The 18,194-nt window shown below is 43.7% G+C and overlaps 2 protein-coding genes across 5 annotated transcripts; one reads left to right on the top strand and one right to left on the bottom strand.

Annotated features, from left to right (window-relative positions):
• Nucleotides 1-32: 32 nt before the first annotated feature.
• On the bottom strand, nt 33-11,634 carry ppat (phosphoribosyl pyrophosphate amidotransferase). 2 transcript variants are annotated; one of them, XM_083648192.1, is made up of 12 exons: nt 11,452-11,634; nt 11,120-11,305; nt 5,350-5,416; nt 4,744-4,950; nt 3,130-3,242; nt 2,900-3,045; nt 2,083-2,155; nt 1,834-1,985; nt 1,570-1,697; nt 1,250-1,471; nt 1,029-1,149; nt 33-844 (listed from the first exon to the last, which is right to left on the bottom strand). In XM_083648192.1, exons 2-12 carry the CDS (start codon nt 11,251-11,253, stop codon nt 669-671), a joined length of 1,539 nt encoding a protein of 512 aa, XP_083504318.1. In that variant the 5' UTR covers nt 11,254-11,305; nt 11,452-11,634; the 3' UTR covers nt 33-668. The 2 variants fall into 2 exon arrangements, with proteins under 2 accessions (XP_083504318.1, XP_083504317.1); XM_083648191.1 differs by having other exon boundaries at nt 11,120-11,634.
• On the top strand, nt 5,930-17,957 carry paics (phosphoribosylaminoimidazole carboxylase, phosphoribosylaminoimidazole succinocarboxamide synthetase). Of its 3 annotated transcripts, none has more exons than XM_083648188.1 (16): nt 5,930-6,292; nt 7,457-7,960; nt 8,061-8,123; nt 8,247-8,852; nt 9,324-9,533; nt 9,756-9,833; nt 10,183-10,340; nt 11,958-11,997; nt 12,146-12,343; nt 13,999-14,177; nt 14,666-14,845; nt 15,590-15,703; nt 15,816-15,899; nt 16,652-16,832; nt 17,394-17,552; nt 17,662-17,957. In XM_083648188.1, exons 1-16 carry the CDS (start codon nt 5,986-5,988, stop codon nt 17,826-17,828), a joined length of 3,228 nt encoding a protein of 1,075 aa, XP_083504314.1. In that variant the 5' UTR covers nt 5,930-5,985; the 3' UTR covers nt 17,829-17,957. The 3 variants fall into 3 exon arrangements, with proteins under 3 accessions (XP_083504314.1, XP_083504315.1, XP_083504313.1); XM_083648189.1 differs by having other exon boundaries at nt 8,226-8,852; nt 9,324-9,494; XM_083648187.1 differs by having other exon boundaries at nt 8,226-8,852.
• Nucleotides 17,958-18,194: the final 237 nt, after the last annotated feature.

The following is an 18,194-nucleotide window of genomic DNA, read 5'->3' as shown; positions in this document are numbered from 1 at the left end:
TTAAGTCAGTTTATTTTGTTTTCATCTTTTATTTCTACTTTCACATATTTCAGGAAAGGACTCCCAACTACCAAGACATCAATTGCTTTAATAATCAAATGTCCAGAATTTCTATGGAAAAAACAAGATACAGCAGTCAAACCCTTTCAGACATAAAATGGTGACAAAGCGAGCACACAGCTGTCAGTTTCAGGAAAAATATGTATAAAGGTACATTGGATAAGGAACAAAGTAAACCAAGCATTACCTCCTGAAGGCATGAAATAACGGGAAAACCCTGTACATTTATTTTTGGTAGCAAACCTTGTGCGTTGTAACAAATGTCATGTTGGAGGTTAAGGCTTGACAGACAGGCATAACTGGAAAACAAAAATGAAAAGATATTGCTTTGCATGGGACCATTAAAGGATCTCTGCAGGATCATTGTCACACAAGCATTACTGGAACACCGCCCTTTCTAGAGGAGGCACTATGCTGTTGTGTTTATGTTTCTCTGTCACAGATTGCAGTACTGAGACTAGCCACACGTTTCTTGGTTTTAAGGCAACTTTTCGTTAACCGATAATAGTTTCAGTTGTGGAACTCAGAAGAACATGGGAGTTTGCCATAATCCACACCACTGCTGCAGCTCTGGTCTCATATGGCTGGCCATAGTGTTGCTACAGTAGCTACCACTCCAGCTCCACTGGGTATTTTCCAGTAAGGCAGGCAGTGCAGTGGCCAACTCTCTTGCTGCGCTTGTTACTGGTACTGATCATCTCATCCTTCTCCTGGAGGGAGGTGATTCCCTCTTGGACAGCTGACACCAGGCCCTCTACAGTCAGATACTGGACACTGTCAGCGCCTACACAAAAAAGTTAATGGATATATGCATTGAACAAACCACAACTAGAATGAGGCTACAATTAGTACAATACACCCCTTTTTAAAATGGTCATTGAAGCGAGATAATGCTTCACCCTATAGGACATTGCTGAAACTGCATTGGTGTATGCATAGTCAGTGAAATGTACTTCTGTGGCACTCACCGATGTATCCAGCGATGTCTTGAAACTCAGGCCTGTTGGCAATGAGCTCCTCCTTAGTTGGAATGTTGATACCCATGTAGCAAGGGAACCTGATGGGTGGAGAGGCGACTCTGATGTGTACCTGTCCAGGAGGAACTACAGGTCAATATTGAAAAACAGTGTTGTGTCAGTATAGAGAATGTAGTGTCACTGACAGGTTTGTCAAGCTCTAGAAACCTAACCTCGGTTGCTCCAGCTTCCTTCAGCAACTTTATTATGGGGGAGATGGTGTTGCCCCTGACAATGGAGTCATCAATCAGTACCACTCGTTTCCCAGCAAAGTTGTCTGTCAGCGCCCCAAATTTTTTGGCAACACCCAACTGCCTCAGACGGGTATTCGGCTGAATAAACGTTCTCCCGACGTAGCGATTCTTACACAGAACCTCTATGTACGGCAGCCCCGACTGCAGATGGAGACAGGGAGAGGACAGAGGACTATCAGGAGTCTGCTGTGTTGCAGTGTTTCTTTGCAGAGTATCATGTGAGCAGCTTGCAGACCGACCTGCTGAGCATATCCCAGGGCAGCAGGTGTAGCAGACTCTGGAACAGTGCTGACCACATCTGCATCGGTTGGGGCCTCAATGGCTAACTGCCGACCGCAGCGCTGCCTGACCGTATAAACCATTTGTCCTGTTATACAGTGTGGGATAAAGTGTGCATTCAATTAAAGAAAGGTATATTTCAATAATTACGTAAGAAGATTGGTTATTATGAAGGAACAGGGCTATACAACAACACATACTACAGTAGTAATAAATATTCATGCCTTCAAATATGGAGTCTGGTCTGGCAAAGTAGACATATTCAAAAATGCAGAAGGCAGGGACGTCTCCCTCAGGACGAGGGACAATGCTCAGAGACTTCACTCCATGTTTGGAGATCTGGACTATCTCTCCCGGCAGGACCTCCCTGTAATACCTGAGAACGAGGAAGGCCAAGAAAATAGTGGTGACCCACAGCAACAACAGGCTGCCATGGTAACAGTGAAGATGTTATACAGATGGGGAAAACTTACTTGGCACCAATGGACTGAAAGCTGCAGGACTCTGATGACACAACCCACCCCTCGGTGTCCCCGTCTCCAGCACCTGACGGGAGGACGGAGAATGCAGTTAATTATCCACGTTTACGCCTCTGACCTCTGATGAAATCCTGTTTACCAAGGTTGACCTGTGACCTACAAATGCTGAGACATGAGTATTGATTACCCTGACTCTGATGAAAACAGTCGTGTTGAAATGTTAGTTTATTGCACACTTAAAAGCTGCAAATCTATATATCAGTGTGCTCCAGTCCCTCCTTTGTTTCCTGGAACACTTACTCTGAAGCAGCGTGATAGGAGTTGGGGTATTTTAAGAACAACACATGGTGTACACAGTATAGAGCACAAGATGCTGGTATTGATTAGTGCTGAAACAATTAAATCGATTAGTCATTCAACAATATTAACTGATTATAGTCTTGATAATCGATGAATCACTTTAGTCCTTTATCAAGTAAAAAAAACAAAAAAACATTTGCTGCATAGTTTTACAAATCCTAAGATTTGCTTGCTTTCCCCCCCATTTCATATCATTATATAATGAACATGTTGGTTTTTTTGTCTACTGGTGAATACATTTTACTTCACTTTGGGCTCTAGTAACTTGTGATGGGCATTTGTCATGATTTGTTTTTACATATTGATTAAATGATTAATTGAAAAAGCAACTGAAAATAATCATTATTTGCAGCCCTAATAGTAATCATATATAACATTGACATTTAGCCTGTTTAAAGTTGGGTGTTTGTGATGTAACACTCGTATGGAAAAAGATGCAAAGTCTGAGTACCTGAACTGTGCAGTTTAGAAATGGGGACGAGGCGTCCGATGCAGAGGGGCCGATTTCCATAAGGGTCACGGATGGCATAGACGACGTCTTTGTGCATCACCAACAGAGAGTACGATGTGGGCGTCTCGGTCATCAGATTTTTAATCCTGCCATGAAAATGTAATGTAAATAAAAGGCAGTACTTCACTGGGGGTGTAGGAGATGGTTATTATCTATGCCGTAGCACTGACCTGGCAACCCAATCTGGAGCATCCAACTCCTCCAGAGGTGGAGTCAGTGCCAGCAGCTGGGTGATGATCTCGCTGTCTGAGCTGGTGGACAGGCCAACACCATGCCGCATTACCTGCAGGAGATACTTATAATGATACACTACGCACACAGAGGGATCCTTTCATGCTGAATTTCCATGCATATGCTTTGTATTGCATGCAGACAAGAAAGTTATCATCGATGAGCCTATCAGTAACAAGTGACTAGATGGTGGTTTTGCTTTGAACATACTGTATGTGCAAAAGTGGATTAGAAAATATGAAAAATAATTTAATATAGGTTTATTACAGGTACTCTTGGGGTTTTCTGCATTTTTCTATGTTTTTTTTGTTTGTTTGCGTGGAAGAAGCACTGCCTGGAGCATTTTCTTTTGCGAGGTGAAATAAAAACGGATGATAACGTCACCTGCTGCTAGCTCACTAAACAGCTGGTTACCACTAACATCACCTGCTGCTAGCTCACTAACCAGCTGCTAGCTCACTAAACAGCTGGTTACCACTAACATCACCTGCTGCTAGCTCACTAACCAGCTGCTAGCTCACTAACCAGCTGGTTAGCACTTCTAGCAGACAATACACTGTTGTGGAATAAGCAAAGGCTTACCACCATGCTGCATTTAACATCACTGTTACAGTAACGTAAATTCAAGTATTACAATGTCCTATTTCTCCACCACCAACACTTTGACTTTCTCCATATTGTTGTTGCTATGGACAAGTAGTTATGTATATCCTGTGCGCAAAAAGTGCACTGTCGGAGATGTTTGGTTAATTTTCTTTTTGGAGAGACCCTTTATTGATTTGTTTGGGAAGAGCGTATACTCTGAACAGATTTGAGAACTCAATTAAAGTGAACAAACTGAATTTCTAACTTTTGATGTTTATTGTTATTATTTGTTTTTGACTCTGAACTCTATTTTTGGTTAATAACATCTAATTTGGTTGATTTGGACTTGCCTCTAAACGGACATTTACCGTATTCTTTGTGAGTGGTTTTCATTGTACCTCCAATACACTGAATTTATATGAACTTCCCTGTGTTTGCATTGATTATTTGTTTGCATTCTGCTTGGTGGTTCAGATCAGATTGATGCTATGTGGGTTCATGGCAGAGTGTAAAAATCGTACATGTTAAAATTGTCAGACTATACACTGGCTGGCAGTGGCACCCCAAGAACCTACAATCCGCTACAAAAAAAATTATATTATTAATGTTTGTTTATTAACTGGCACCCTAGCTTCCTGTCTTTTTGCAAAAGTGGCCCCCAGGCAAAGCAAGTTGAATATGCCTGCTCTATGGGGCATGCTCCCCATCCCATGGAAGAAAATGTTGTACATTTTAAAGTTAAATGCGTCAGTCTGGTGGACTTGGAGAGCAAAACTAACAAATTAGACTATGGGGGGGGGGGGGACAAATTAGACTCTTAATTACTGGTACTAATTAATGGGAAACACTGTATGCATTGCACTGTGTGATGGATGCCATCCATCACATGGGAGGAAAGACAGCTGTATCCAGGAGAAGTCATTTTCATGCACCTGGTTCAAAGCGGACATGTGGAAGACAGTGCAAACCTTTTTGCGCAGGGCTGAAGCGTTTACCAGCTCTCCGTTGTGTGCTACAGCAATCTCGCCATGGAGCGTGTCCACCACAAAGGGCTGGCAGTTCTGCAGCTCTGAGAAGCCGGTCGTGGAATAGCGTGTGTGGCCGATACCCAGGTTACCGTAGCGCAGCTTCAGCAGCGCCTCAGGAGGGAAAGCGGTGCTCACTAGCCCCATCCCCTAAGAACGATTGAGAAGTGTTTTTTCAGTCACACGTCCAGTGCACAAATACAATACAATCAAATAATATGAAACTGGAGCCGTCATGTTGGACAGCGGAACACCAGGGCACAATTTGAATGTGATGAAGGAAGCATACATATTCTGGTACCGAAGCTTCAACAAAGCTGCAAGAGCTTAAACACTCAATGTATTTGTCTGAAACAGAGTGTGTGTGTGTGTGTGTGTGTGTGTGTGTCTGTGTGTCTGTGTGTGTGTGTGCTTGTGCTTTATGCAATGTGACAAGGATCACATGTGAGGCAATGGCTTGTTTTCCCGGAGAGAAAAAAAAGGATCCACAGTGACAGTGTGTATTGTTTTATTCTTACGACACACACCAGTGTCATGACTCAATCTTACCTTGTGGGTTGCGTATGTGGCTGGGCTGCCGCCATTGCTTGTGACAATCCCAGCACTTTCCTGGCCTCTATGTAGACACAAACAAGTCACATATAAACTGGTTGAATAATACGTCAGGGATCAGTGAGCCTGTATGAGGAGATGTTACTGTGCATTTCTACAATTTAAACATGAATCAACCCGTTAAATGCAAACTGCTAGATTCCAGGCTTAGTGCAAACCAAACCAGTTTGATATGAGTGCAGGATTCAAACAGGAATGGAAGGGTGAGGGGGGGGGGGTCTGTGTAACGGCAGGGGAGCTGCCATATATGGAGAGTCGTCTTGCTGCAGTTTCAGCCTATTTACTAAGCTGCTTCTCAGATTACAGCTGGTCCCGCCCCCACACCACACAGCTTAAGCCAGTAGTGAGGCTGCTTTGCTCCATGGAGGCGTTGCTTTCAGGCTTAACCGCCTGGTTGCCTAGGGAACCGGGCAGCAGAGACAGACGGGTGGGGGGGGGGGGGAACGAAAGCGTTTCCAGGTCAGTTCAAACATGGAGGGAAGAGCAGAGAGACAAAGAGGTGGTGATCAGGGGGTGGTCGAAGTGAGTGGCGCAGTGGAGAGGCCGTGGGGGGAGGCAGAGGCTCTGGCTCTCATGTCGGTGTGGGACGAGGTGGGAGCTCAGAGCATGGGCGAGAGCAGAGTCACGTTTGAGCTGATCTCAGAGCGCCTGAGGAGGCTCAGTGTGCCGCGCGGCTGGAGGGAGTGCCAGGCCAAGAGCAGGAGCCTGGGGCTCCAGAGCAGGAAGACTGAGGCGGCAGGCCCGTCAAACTACAGCCAGAGAGGGGACTCTCACCTCGACTCTACTGGAAGGCCGCTAGAGGTCTGGGAGGAAGAGGAGGAAGAAGTGGGCAATGACAGAGGAGTCTACCCTTCCTCTGTCACAGTTCCAGTGCAGGAAGGTAAATTGTTGGTTAACCCTAACCCCAACGGTGGTGCCGAGGATCACAATATAACAATGCTCAAGACATCTCGGCACATTTAAATACAAGCATGTATTTAAAGTTGACTTTCTTTAGTTTCAAACTGAACAACCTGACTTACTGTGGAAAATCCTTATGACTTCTGCTTGCTCTAAAAATTGTCATCACATGTTAAATCACATTCAACTTAAAACAGTTTGATACTGAATCAGTCTAATTCAGGGGTGGGCAACTATTTTTCATGGGGGGCCACATGAGAAACCCAGATTGTTGCCGGGGGCCAAACAAATATGGTCATGCCGTAACCCATGGATGGGCAACTTTGATGATAGAGAGGGCCACAAAAAAATGTCCTCGCTACCAGATTTTGCTGAAGGCTGAACGGCGCCAGCGCAAAAAATTTGGGGCATTTGAAGCCAGGTTTAGAGGAATAACTCATTTTAAATTAACAATTGTGATGTCAGTCTTAACCACCAATATTTGATCCTTTTTTCACTCCTATGTCACCACCTGCTCTCCCTGCAGGGCTTGAAATTAACTTTTTTCACCACCTGCCAATATGGCTGCTAGATTTTAAAGTTACCAGCCAATTAGAATTTCCACTAGCCGAAATGTTTTTCTTGAAATAAACCAGAATATGAGTGGGTTAATTTAAGCATAAGTATCAGTAAGTGGCCCGGGATTCTCAAAGCCTGTGTTGAGGGTCACACAAGAACAAAAATGCACTCTTGAAGTTAATTATTTAAATTTCTACTTCAATGTCATTTCAACTTCAACAGTCATTTCTTACACATGAGATTACTTTTAGCCTTTTAGTCATAAATATTATTGAAAGATATTCCATATTCCAGACTGAAATGCTATAACAGAGTATTGGCCAGAATGACATGAACATTTGGACACTTATTCAGCGGGTATCTTGCATGTTGCGTTTAGGTGCACTGTAAAAAAAAAAAAAAGTTTTTTTTTTTTTTTTTTTTTTTTTTTGCAATTCCATCGCGGGCCACACAGGGGGCGCCGGCGGGCCGCATACGGCCCGCGGGCCGTATGTTGCCCATGTATGGTCTAATTTGTACCAAGTACCCAATGTATCTGATAGAACGCACCTTGTGTGTGTGTGTGTTTGTGTGTGTGCGTGCACAGGGATCAAGGGTCGAATTCATGGGGCTCTACCTCCCCCTTACACTCAGTGTGTGGCTGAAGAGGGGGGCCGCCACTGGACAGATGAGGAAGTGCGGGCGTTGTTGTGTGTCTGGGCTGACCGCCGCGTTCGAGAGCGCCTGAAGTGCACGCTCCGCAACAAGTCCATCTTCCAGGAGATGGCCCGCCAAATGCAGAGAAGCTTCGGAGTGGTGCGGAACTGGAAACAGTGTCGGACGAAATACAAAAACCTCAAGTACGAGTACAAGACCGCAAAAAGCGCTCAGACCATCGGAGGGGGCAGTGGAGGTGGGCCAGGGAAGTACATGAAGTTCTTTGATGAGGTGGAGGCCATTCTGCTGGACCAGGGGCTGGATGACGGGACCCAGGAGATGCAGAAGAGGCTGTATGATGGAGAAATAGCAGCAGGGAGACTGGCATCACTGGCAGGCCAGACAACGCAGACAAGAGCTCTTGAAAATGAGCTTGTTATTGAAATTGATGATGGTACGTCTTCAATCTGCACTGCACACAACAGTATTATTGTATTCAGGACACAGAGCCTAAAAGGAACCACATTTTTCTACTAAACACGTTTTATTTTCAGATGACAACGATGATGACGATTATGAAATTGATGTAGACATGGATGCAAATTTTAGGGGAACAGGTATGCCGAATCATAAAACCCATGCATAGTTGTGTTTACTTGTGCTTGCAGAATCTGTAATAAAAAAATTCTCCTTCCATATTATATTCTCTGTCAATCCAGATGTCCATCTATCACCCATAGATCCATCCGGCTCTGATCAGTTCCAAGTGGTCACCGTGTCAGACACAGGTCGAAACTGGAGTGACCAGGAGGTGCGTGCGTTGATTCATGTTTGGTCCGAAGAGGGTGTGTGCAGGCAGCTTGAGAGCCAGACCAGAAAGAGAGACATCTTCGTCCAGATCTCCAACCGGTTGATGCAGCAGGGCATTGAGCGTGACTGGAAACAATGCCACACCAAGTACAAAAACCTCAAGTACCTTTACCGCTGCCTCCAGAGGGATAAAGCCGATGCCGGCGATCCACGACGCCTCATGAGGTTCTACGATGAGGTGGACGCCATTCTGAACCGCACAGCGAACGGATCGCCACATATTATGGGATATATAGACCACCAGGCAGAGTCAGGTGGATCGACCATGTTGGACGACTGTGAGGAGGACAGCAGTACAGATGTCAGTTTGCCAAAAGTGGATACAGTGACTTCAATGATGGGGGCTGAGGAGGGAAGAACTTCCAACGCCGACTCGGTCTCATCTATAAGTGTCAAGATGATAACAAACAATGCAGAACCAAGGCTGCATACAGGCAATGAGCGCGGCTTGGATCAACAACACAGATTCATCATGAGTGAGCATGACATCATAATTCATTCATGTCTAGTATAATTATTATTGGCCAATTAAGAATTCACACATATAGCTCTCTATCATGAATTACAAAAGTCCACCGCCATCCTCAGCTGGACCAATCAGCAGGATTCATTGGTCAACAGCATTCAAGCTTTTTGCCCTGACTTTACATTCCTTATGCCCCACTAATTAAAACTACTGTAAGCATAAAGTGACAAAATGCACCAATATTTACCCAGTGATTTCCAACTAGATGACACATGCAGTATGGACAACTATTGAATATGCAAAATTTAAGTGATTTTCTGTTTGCGTGAACTATGTACACAGAAATATACAGTAATAGACATAATGTATTGATTTATTTGTTTGAGCATGTTTTAGCTTGTTTCTGTGGCTTTGCTGATTTGCATTTTTCAGACAGCCAGTTACACGTATTCTTTTCTTCTTCTTTTTTGCATGTTTTTAGCGGGGGGTTCCTATCTGGAGGAAACCCCAGGGGAGCATGGGGAGAACATGCAAACTCCACACAGAAAGGCCCTTTTTGACGACCCCACCTGGGCTGTAGGCACTGAGGAAATGGGAATGGGGACACCCCCCCAGCCGTCCGGGCGGGAATCGAACCCAGGACCTTCTTGCTGTGAGGCGACAGCGCTACCACTGCACCACCGTGCCACAAGTATTATTTTTTAGCTAAATAAATATTTCTTTGTCATTATTCCTAAGAGGAAAGGGTAAGTTTTGGTTTGGAGACTGGGTGGATTTTACAAATCACTCTGGTGTAACCACAAAACAAATAAGAAAAGATTGCCTGTATCCTCAAATACGGTAGCTTGTGAACTTTGATGCATCAGATTTTTTACTTTAATCAAATTAAACAGTTTCCTGTTGTGTGTTGCAGGCCCCACTGAAACCAGATTAGATAAACGGGATACCTTGCCAGCAAACAGAGGAATGAAGAGGAAAGCTATGGATGAAGGTTTTGCCTCTTCCTGTAATGTCACATTTGCATGTCACAAGATAAGAGTTACAAATCCACAAATCCATCTTTGTAAATTCTAATTCAGTGACCAATGTTATTAGTTTATTAAAATGGATCCCCATTAGCTGACCCCAAGATGACAGCTAGTCTTATTGGGGTCCAAAATAAATTGTATTGTTGTTATATTGTTTTATTGGGATGAAATAAAACCAATGATGGTCAAGAGCTGGTTGAGGCTGAGTCCAAAGTGCTACCAAAAAGGGAAGAGTCATAATGAAGTCCTTTATCAGACAATAACTAACTGAGAACAATAATCTGAAGCTTCTCGTCTTGTTTATATTTTCAGATACCACATTCAGACCAGTAAAGCGACTGGATACAGGGACTTCCTGTGCAGATACTAGGATGGAGGTCCGATGTAAAGAAGAGCATGATCACATCCCGATAATAGAGATCAATTCAGTCTGTTCAATGGCTTCCCTTAATCGGCTCCCAGAGAGACAGGTAATCTCAACTAACCCCATATGATCAATAATAATAAAGATTGAGAAATGAAGGCCCACTACTATACAAACTACTCTTGTTGCTCTTGAAGCTGCTATGCTGGATGAACGGCTGCAAATTCAAGGATTATAATGGGTGTATAGGTGTTATAAGGGGTGCGGGTGTGTATTCTCAAAATATCATTATGGGGAAATTGTCTGCAGTACTCAATAGTTTAAAGTGACTTTATTGTACTTTGTGTGAACTGTATTTCATACATTACAATATTCCTACAGTTAGTAGGCTTTAAAAACTTCAGATATGTAATTTATTACAGTATTTTATTGTTATATTGTATAATATTATTTAATTAATCATTATTATAATTTTTTTTTTTTTTTTTTAAGTCAATTTGGCTCCAAATGCTACATTTGTTTACCGAATAATAGACACAATCATGCATTCTTGAAATGCTGTGGTGAATTCATTGACTGGGTGAACTCGGCATTGTTGTTTTGTTTCAACAGACATTCTCCAACACATTCTCATTCTAGCCAGATGCTGCAAATTTCCTGCATCTTATTATTTGATAAATATTATATATTTTAGACTTAACTTTCGTACACCAAACTAATTTATGGGGCGGACCGGTCCCGTCAAAGCAGATGTGGGCGTCAAAGCAGATGCCTGCTGTATCTTTTCGCTCTCCAATGTAACAATGTAACAATAAAAGTAACAACATCAACTGTCACTTCACTTTGTGTAAATTGTAGGGTCGATAATAATCCCCAGTGTCCTACCTGTGTTGCAACGCCACAAGTCCCAGCGTTAAGACCTGTGCCACTTCCAACTGTGTGGGCCACTCTCCGGCAGCCACGCACCCGAACACCCCGCATTCTTCTCCGATACCAGACTCCTCGAACTCCATCGGCATCGTCGCTGTCCGGTGCTCCGGTCCCCAGGCAGGCAGGGTGCCTTTACCTTGGCTGAGTAATCAGCGCGTGCACGGACAACGTGGTCAGAAAACAACAGTTCAGACAGCAAACAAAAAGTCAAAGTGGCATTTTTGAATGCCGTGAAATCACAAGGCTAAACAAGTGATACTTTTGCGACAAGGAGGAAAATCACGGACCAGGATACTGTAGTATCGAAACGGATTAGCTACATCAAAGAGTCTGTAAACCCACAAGTTATACTACTTCTAACAACACACGTGGTCGTATGCGATGAGGAGGAAAACAATGAATCTGGCAAATTAATCGATTCAGTCGTGCAATTGTCTTCTCCCGATGATCACGTTTAGCACAAATGCCCGTTTAATCCTGTTGCGAGGAAGTGGAATATTGATAGTTTAGCGATTAAAAAAGTAAAAAAAAAAAAAGTCTCATCGCAAATTTATTGTGGAAGTGTGTACCGTGCGTGACACACTGCGCTGCTGTGATTGGTTGTGTGAATCAATAGAGCGTTGTGATAGGCACGGAGGCTCTCTCACTTCCCTGTTCTTCTGCCTCCACGCCTCCTCCTGTTTTCTATCCATGTTCTGAGTTTTTCTCCAGACCACATGTCCCCTGGTCGAGTATCATAAAAGAAACATTTGCAGGTTCTTTTTGGTTTCACTTTTTGTCTTTTGTGTTGCAGGACTACAGGCTATCAAAGAACAACATGGCCTCCGCGTCAGGTACAGTAGGCTACAATTTACTGTCAAAGTGATGCACGCACACGCAGTCATAAAAGTTGCCAAACTGGAAAGCTAAATAGTTTGAAATATGTGTTGTTGACTGTTCATCTTTGAATCGTGTGTGTTATTTTATTTATTATTACGTTAGAGCTGAAGATCGGCAAGAAGTTAAATGAGGGAAAGACGAAGCAGATTTTTGAGCTGGTGGACCAGCCCGGTCTCGTTCTGGTCCAGTCCAAAGACCAAATCACGGCTGGAAACGCTGTGAGGAAGGACCAGATGGAGGGCAAGGCCGCTATCGCCAACAAAACCACCAGCTGCGTGTTCAAGCTCCTGCAGGATTCTGGTGAGGAGTCACAGGCCAGGTCGAAGTGGGTTACTTGTTAGCATGATGCAGCCTATATAAGCTATCATGTCTGGGGTAGAGCAGTTGTGTCAGACTCAACAACTTTCCTACACGCATACAAACATGCATTGGCATTCAAGAATCTTTCTGAAGCAAGCATTTTAGTGTTATAAGGGAACAGAGAAGAGGCATGCATATGTGCAGAACTGACTGAGCCTTGCATGTATACGTTTGAGCTTTTAAAATTAAAGTGCACAAAAGGCACAGATCCCAAAATTAATCTCCACCTTGCATTAATTTAAACGTAATTGGGTAAGTGTAACTCGTGTGCTCCTCATGAGTGCAGTCCATGCGTCAGCCAGACTATGCTAATGACCATCTTGTGACTTAAGACTTTGCTTCTTATAATTAAAAAAGAATGTGACAAACCGCATCCCCCTCACTCATTCATCTTAGGGTGGTGACAGCTCTCGTGGTTAATTTTCACATCTTTAAACCGTTTAATCTTTAAACTGATTGTCTTCACAAATCAATCTGTGATCCAAATTTATATACCAGAGGGTAGGTGTGCTTGCCAGTTGCCACACAGTAAAATTCTGAGTTCTAAGATGTCATACTCCAGTTGTTTCAGAGCTCAGTATACAAATAGTCCCTGCCTGCAGCAGTTCTCAACTGGTGGGTCGGGACCCAAAAGTGGGTCGCAGGGTGGTTTTGAATGGGTCATGGATGTGTGTATAATAAAAAAAGAAAGAAAAAAAATCTATTCCTTGAGGATGCCAGCGTCCGTGGTCAACATTACTGTCTTTCAGAGGCTGTAGCAGGCCCATTTTTAAAGCCGGAGTGAATTGTAACCCCTGAAAGTAGAAGATGGCACCCATTGCTACCAAACATGTCATGCTACCTTGTTGGAAAGGCTAAATAACACTCACAAGGGAAAAACTGGTATGGCCATTTTCAAACGGGTTGCTTGACCTCTTACTTCAAGATACCCCCCCCCCCCCCCATTTTCTCTCCAATTGTACTTGGCCAATTTCCCCTGTTGCCCCGGGCTCTGACCCACCCCCTCTGCCGATCTGGGGAGAGCCGTAGACACACACACATGCTTCCTCCTGATACATGTGCAGTTGCCAGCTGCTCCTTTTCACCTGACAGCGGGGAGCTTCACCGGCAAGGCGTAGCACGTTGGAGGATGACGCTATTCCCACCAGTTCCCTTCCACCCTGAACAGGCGCACTTCAAGATATCTGAATGAGAATGCGTTCTATGGCATGCCCATTTTATGCTAATCCCATACAGTATATAGGCCTAAAAAATAAAAACAAAATCAGAAATTTGGTTGTGACATAATGACAAAGGAAACATATGGGTCGTGAGGCTAGATCAGTTGAGAACCACTGCCTGCCTGTTGAATTTCAAAGAAGGGGGGTATTTAAACAAAAAATTTAAACACTGGAATGAATAAGACTGCACTTGGGTTAATGTGAGGTTGGAATATCACTGGGAAACAACCATTTTTCATCAGAAAGAGTTTTCCTTCAAAGATCTATTCATTTATACCAAGAAATGATACGCTGAAGAGACATGTCATGGATAGGAGCTTTGAGTAGATCTATTTGAGGCCGATTCATTAATATATTCTATACCCTATTTTCCAGGCATTAAGACAGCATTTGAGAAGCAGCACTCAGACACTGCGTTCATTGCAGCCCACTGTGAGATGATTCCCATCGAGTGGGTTTGTCGCAGAGTGGCAACTGGATCCTTCCTCAAGAGGAACCCAGGAGTAAAGGAAGGCTACCGCTTCTCTCCACTGAAGATGGAGATGTTCTTCAAAGTATGTGTCTTATGTTCCTTAGGCCAGTGGTCCCCAACCACCGGGCCGCGGACCGGTACCGGGCCGCGAGCCAGTAATAAAATAAACATAGGCTATAATATTATAGGCTATATGTGGTAGTTGAAACATAGTTTCAAGTGGACCTTTATTTATGTTTGTAGTTAAAACAAAAACATAAATACTGTATAGGCTACATTCAGTACAACACAAAAGGCTGTTATTTACCCTTTGTCGCCACCTGGTGAGTAAATATATATGTAACTAAATCCATTAAAATTGACAACCGGTCCGCAACTTTTTTTTCCATGTATCTACCGGTCCTTGGCACAAAAAAGGTTGGGAACCCCTGCCTTAGGCCATACTGGATGATATAAGTCACTGAGATCAAATCATAGTAAAAAAGTATACCTGTCCACCTGCCTTGGTCGCTTTCCATATTATGTCAATTCAGGTCTAATATGTTCATTGTCACTATTGTCTTGATATAGGATGATGCAAACAATGATCCCCAGTGGTCGGAGGAGCAGCTGCTGGAGACCAAATTCTCTCTGGCTGGCCTCACTATTGGCCAGTGTGAGGTGGACATCATGAATCGCAGCACTGTGGCTATCTTTGAGATCCTGGAGAAAGCCTGGGCCACACAGACCTGCACACTGGTGGATATGAAGGTACATAGGGCTACATTGCCCTCTGCTGGTCATTTGGGAACATGGTGTCCTAGAGCAGTGCTTCACAGACCTTTTCATATCAAGCACCTCCAACATGGATCTGCATTAGTCCAGAGAGCCCATTTGATGAGATTTTTAAGATTTTGTCCAATGTTGTTAATGAGTGTAGAATAAAGGGATACCAACAGGGTGAAGAGTGAAAGCTATGTGTAACATGACCATCCTTATACTTATGTCATTGTGCAAATGTCCACAGTGAAATAATTGTGATTAAGTTGTTGCAAATCTTTCTGGAGACCCCCTGGATAGGGCTGCACAATTAATCAAATCGAAAACGCAACATCCAAATCGCAGGATCCTGCAATTATTTGAGAAAGGTAAAATGTCTCACAACAACATACCATTAGATGAACCATTGTGGTGGAGCAGAGATGCCAGAGATGTAAAGGAACATGCTTGTTTGGTACAGATCCCAGTAAAAATCACATCCCATTTTTATTGTATTTTTCAGTGAAAGTGAAAAAAAATTACCATTCACACTAAGATCGTTTCACATATCGCAATCACAATATTTGTCAGTATAATCACAATATGATTTTTTTTCAGCATATCGTGCAGCCCTACTCTTAGAATTCCTTAAAGGACCCCCAGGGGACCCCAGATTTGATTGACCTGACCTACTTTGCTACTCTGCAATTGTAGTAGTTTCCCAATTATCAGGATTATCTTCCTTGTTCCATATAGATCGAGTTTGGTGTGAATGTGACGACCAAAGAGATCGTCCTCGCTGATGTGATCGACAATGATTCGTGGAGGCTGTGGCCAGCCGGAGACCGAAGCCAGCAAAAAGATAAGCAGGTAAGGATTCACCAGTGGCCTTGCTTTTTTGATTTTGACACTTCTCAGAAAATGTATTTCACTGTTCTCCTCTAGTAAATAGCTGTTCAACAAATGGCCTTTTCCACTCTAGGTATACAGAGACCTGAAAGAAGTGACACCAGAAGCAATGCAGATGGTGAAGAGAAACTTTGAGTGGGTCTCTGAAAGGGTCAAGGTACGCTGAACCTATTTACCCCTCTAGCTGTGCAATTTGCTCTTTAGCCCACAAGATCAAGCCATGTGACCTGTTATCAGAAGAGGCTTTAATGTTTGCCTATAATCAACATGACGGTCTTAGTTCAGCAGCCCTCCATAGAGCTATGGAGAAGCTATGGAGAATGGAGGAAAGCGAGTATGCAAGAGGGTTGGATCCCGCTCCACGCTGCAGGTATCGCCAGAAGATTGCAAAACATATAGGATATGATCCATATACAATGAAGAGAAGCGAGTTTTCCAGCAACTTTTCTGATTTGCCCGGGGCTTTCCTATCGCTTCCTATGTAGCAAATGTAGCTTGCTGCTGGTTGCCCTCCAGCATGATCTGCACATTTCTCCCACTATACAGTGAAGTCAATGGTCTCGCCCATTGACGTGACGTCACCTGAAAACAAGCTATTTCTGCATTGTGAAGGTTTCGGTAGGGTCGGATGGAACAAACTTAACATATCGGAAACCTAGTTGATTCCTAGTCGTGTTCCTAGGTCCTAGTAGATTCCCATATGTTAACTTTGTTCCATCTGCCTTTCTGACCCTACCGAAACCTGCAGAAATAAAAACCCAACACAGGATTCCACACGTTTTTATACAGTAAGGTAAAGAGGGCGCTTTTACAGTGAGCCATCAGGCGAGCTGAGAGTTGCGCCTCAGGACTAAGTGGACTGATGAGCTGATAGTTGTGTGGAGGGTAATGAGTGTTGTTTGTCCCTAGCTGCTGCTGGAGCCCCAGGCCGGTGGCAGGGTGGTGGTTCTGATGGGCTCCACCTCTGACATGGCCCACTGCGAGAAGATCAGGAAGGCCTGCACCGCCTATGGCATCCCCTGCATCCTGAGAGTCACCTCAGCACACAAAGGGCCAGACGAGACACTACGCATCAAAGCACAATATGAAGGTGTGTGTGTGCATACTTCATTTTAAAGTATATTGGGGCTGGTTTTAGCATTTCTCAATCTCCACTGCTTCAGATCCATCATGAACACTGGATGCATAGTGTGTCTAAATCATTCAAAATCGAATTGTCTTCTGCTGCTCATGGGATTCTATACAGTTTGAAATATGATCAAACATCCTCTTCTACCCAAAGTCATAATCCACTAATGCAGACTAATTGATGGCTTTTAGCAATAATTTTTTGATGGTACTGAATCTGTATATTTATATCTTTTGGGTATCAACTATAGCATGCCAGCTCACTCAGGTAAATTTTTTTAAACAACATTAACAGGACTTTTTTTTTTTTTATAAACATGCCCCCAAGTGAATCAGGGTATGGATAATGTAAAAAGTAGAGGTGCAATGAAATGTGCTAAAGTAAGTAGCTGATTTTCCATAAATGGGGGGATTATATTGTCATCTCATGTCATAGATATTGATCTATTAAGCCATATGTTTTGGTGGATTCTCTTGTCATAGTTATTGTATGTATTCTATTCCTCCATATGCTTTTCCTCAGGTGATGGCATACCCACCGTGTTTGTGGCTGTAGCGGGCAGAAGCAACGGCCTTGGTCCAGTGATGTCAGGAAACACGGCTTATCCCGTCATCAACTGCCCCCCTCTCACTCCAGACTGGGGGGCACAAGACGTCTGGTCATCCCTTCGCATGCCAAGCGGTAAACGCATTTCTAAACGCTCGCGGTCTCGTGCGTTGACTTGTTTCAGTCACGTGCGTTTGTGTGTGTATCATTTGACTTGAGCGTCACATTCCTCTTCTGCCTGCAGGTCTTGGCTGTTCCACAGTCCTCTCCCCAGAGGCTGCAGCTCAGTTTGCTGCCCAGATCTTCGGCCTGAGCGACCATCTGGTGTGGTGCAAGCTGAGGGCCTCCATGCTCAACACCTGGGTGGCTCTCAAGCTGGCGGACAAGAAGTTACAGGCCTGCAGCCTCTGAAGCGGCTGAAGAATGGGCCTAGTGTGCACACTTCAAGACTTCCATATTTCTGTCAATGTCACGTATTTTGTTTGTCATGAAAAGCGTACTGACTCTAGGATCAAATGTCCACATACTTACATTCCATTAAAGAGAGAATTAATAAAGTGAACTTCTGTGGTTCTTTAATACCAAATATTCTCTACACAAATTTTGAATAGTATAGCTTTAATTTTTTTCCTACTGCATCCTTGGTAGTCTCTGCATGCCAGTCTTTTCTTTTTTCCCCCTTCATGGCTCAGGTGCATAGAGCTGATGCTGCATACTGGTTTGATTTGACTATTTTCATACTTGGCACATGATGCAAAATGTCCTAATTCAGGTTAA

Source organism: Poromitra crassiceps (genome assembly GCF_964638095.1).
Source record: "Poromitra crassiceps genome assembly, chromosome: 12".
In the NCBI taxonomy this organism is placed as follows: domain Eukaryota; kingdom Metazoa; phylum Chordata; class Actinopteri; order Beryciformes; family Melamphaidae; genus Poromitra; species Poromitra crassiceps.
The sequence above is the reverse complement of the archived record's forward strand: the minus strand, read 5'-3'. Positions and strand labels throughout refer to the sequence as shown.

What these genes read in the sequence shown, in the direction of transcription:
- ppat (XM_083648191.1), bottom strand. Translation starts at nt 11,253, where the DNA reads ATGCCGATGGAGTTCGAGGAGTCTGGTATCGGAGAAGAATGCGGGGTG. An exon ending in TTTCAGTCCATTGGTGCCAA is followed by an intron (nt 1,986 to 2,082) that starts GTAAGTTTTCCC and finishes CCTCGTTCTCAG; the next exon opens with GTATTACAGGGAGGTCCTGC. An exon ending in ACCAGACTCCATATTTGAAG is followed by an intron (nt 1,698 to 1,833) that starts GCATGAATATTT and finishes ACTGTATAACAG; the next exon opens with GACAAATGGTTTATACGGTC.
- paics (XM_083648187.1), top strand. Translation starts at nt 5,986, where the DNA reads ATGTCGGTGTGGGACGAGGTGGGAGCTCAGAGCATGGGCGAGAGCAGA. An exon ending in ACTGCACCACCGTGCCACAA is followed by an intron (nt 9,534 to 9,755) that starts GTATTATTTTTT and finishes TGTGTGTTGCAG; the next exon opens with GCCCCACTGAAACCAGATTA. An exon ending in CATCAAAGCACAATATGAAG is followed by an intron (nt 16,833 to 17,393) that starts GTGTGTGTGTGC and finishes GCTTTTCCTCAG; the next exon opens with GTGATGGCATACCCACCGTG.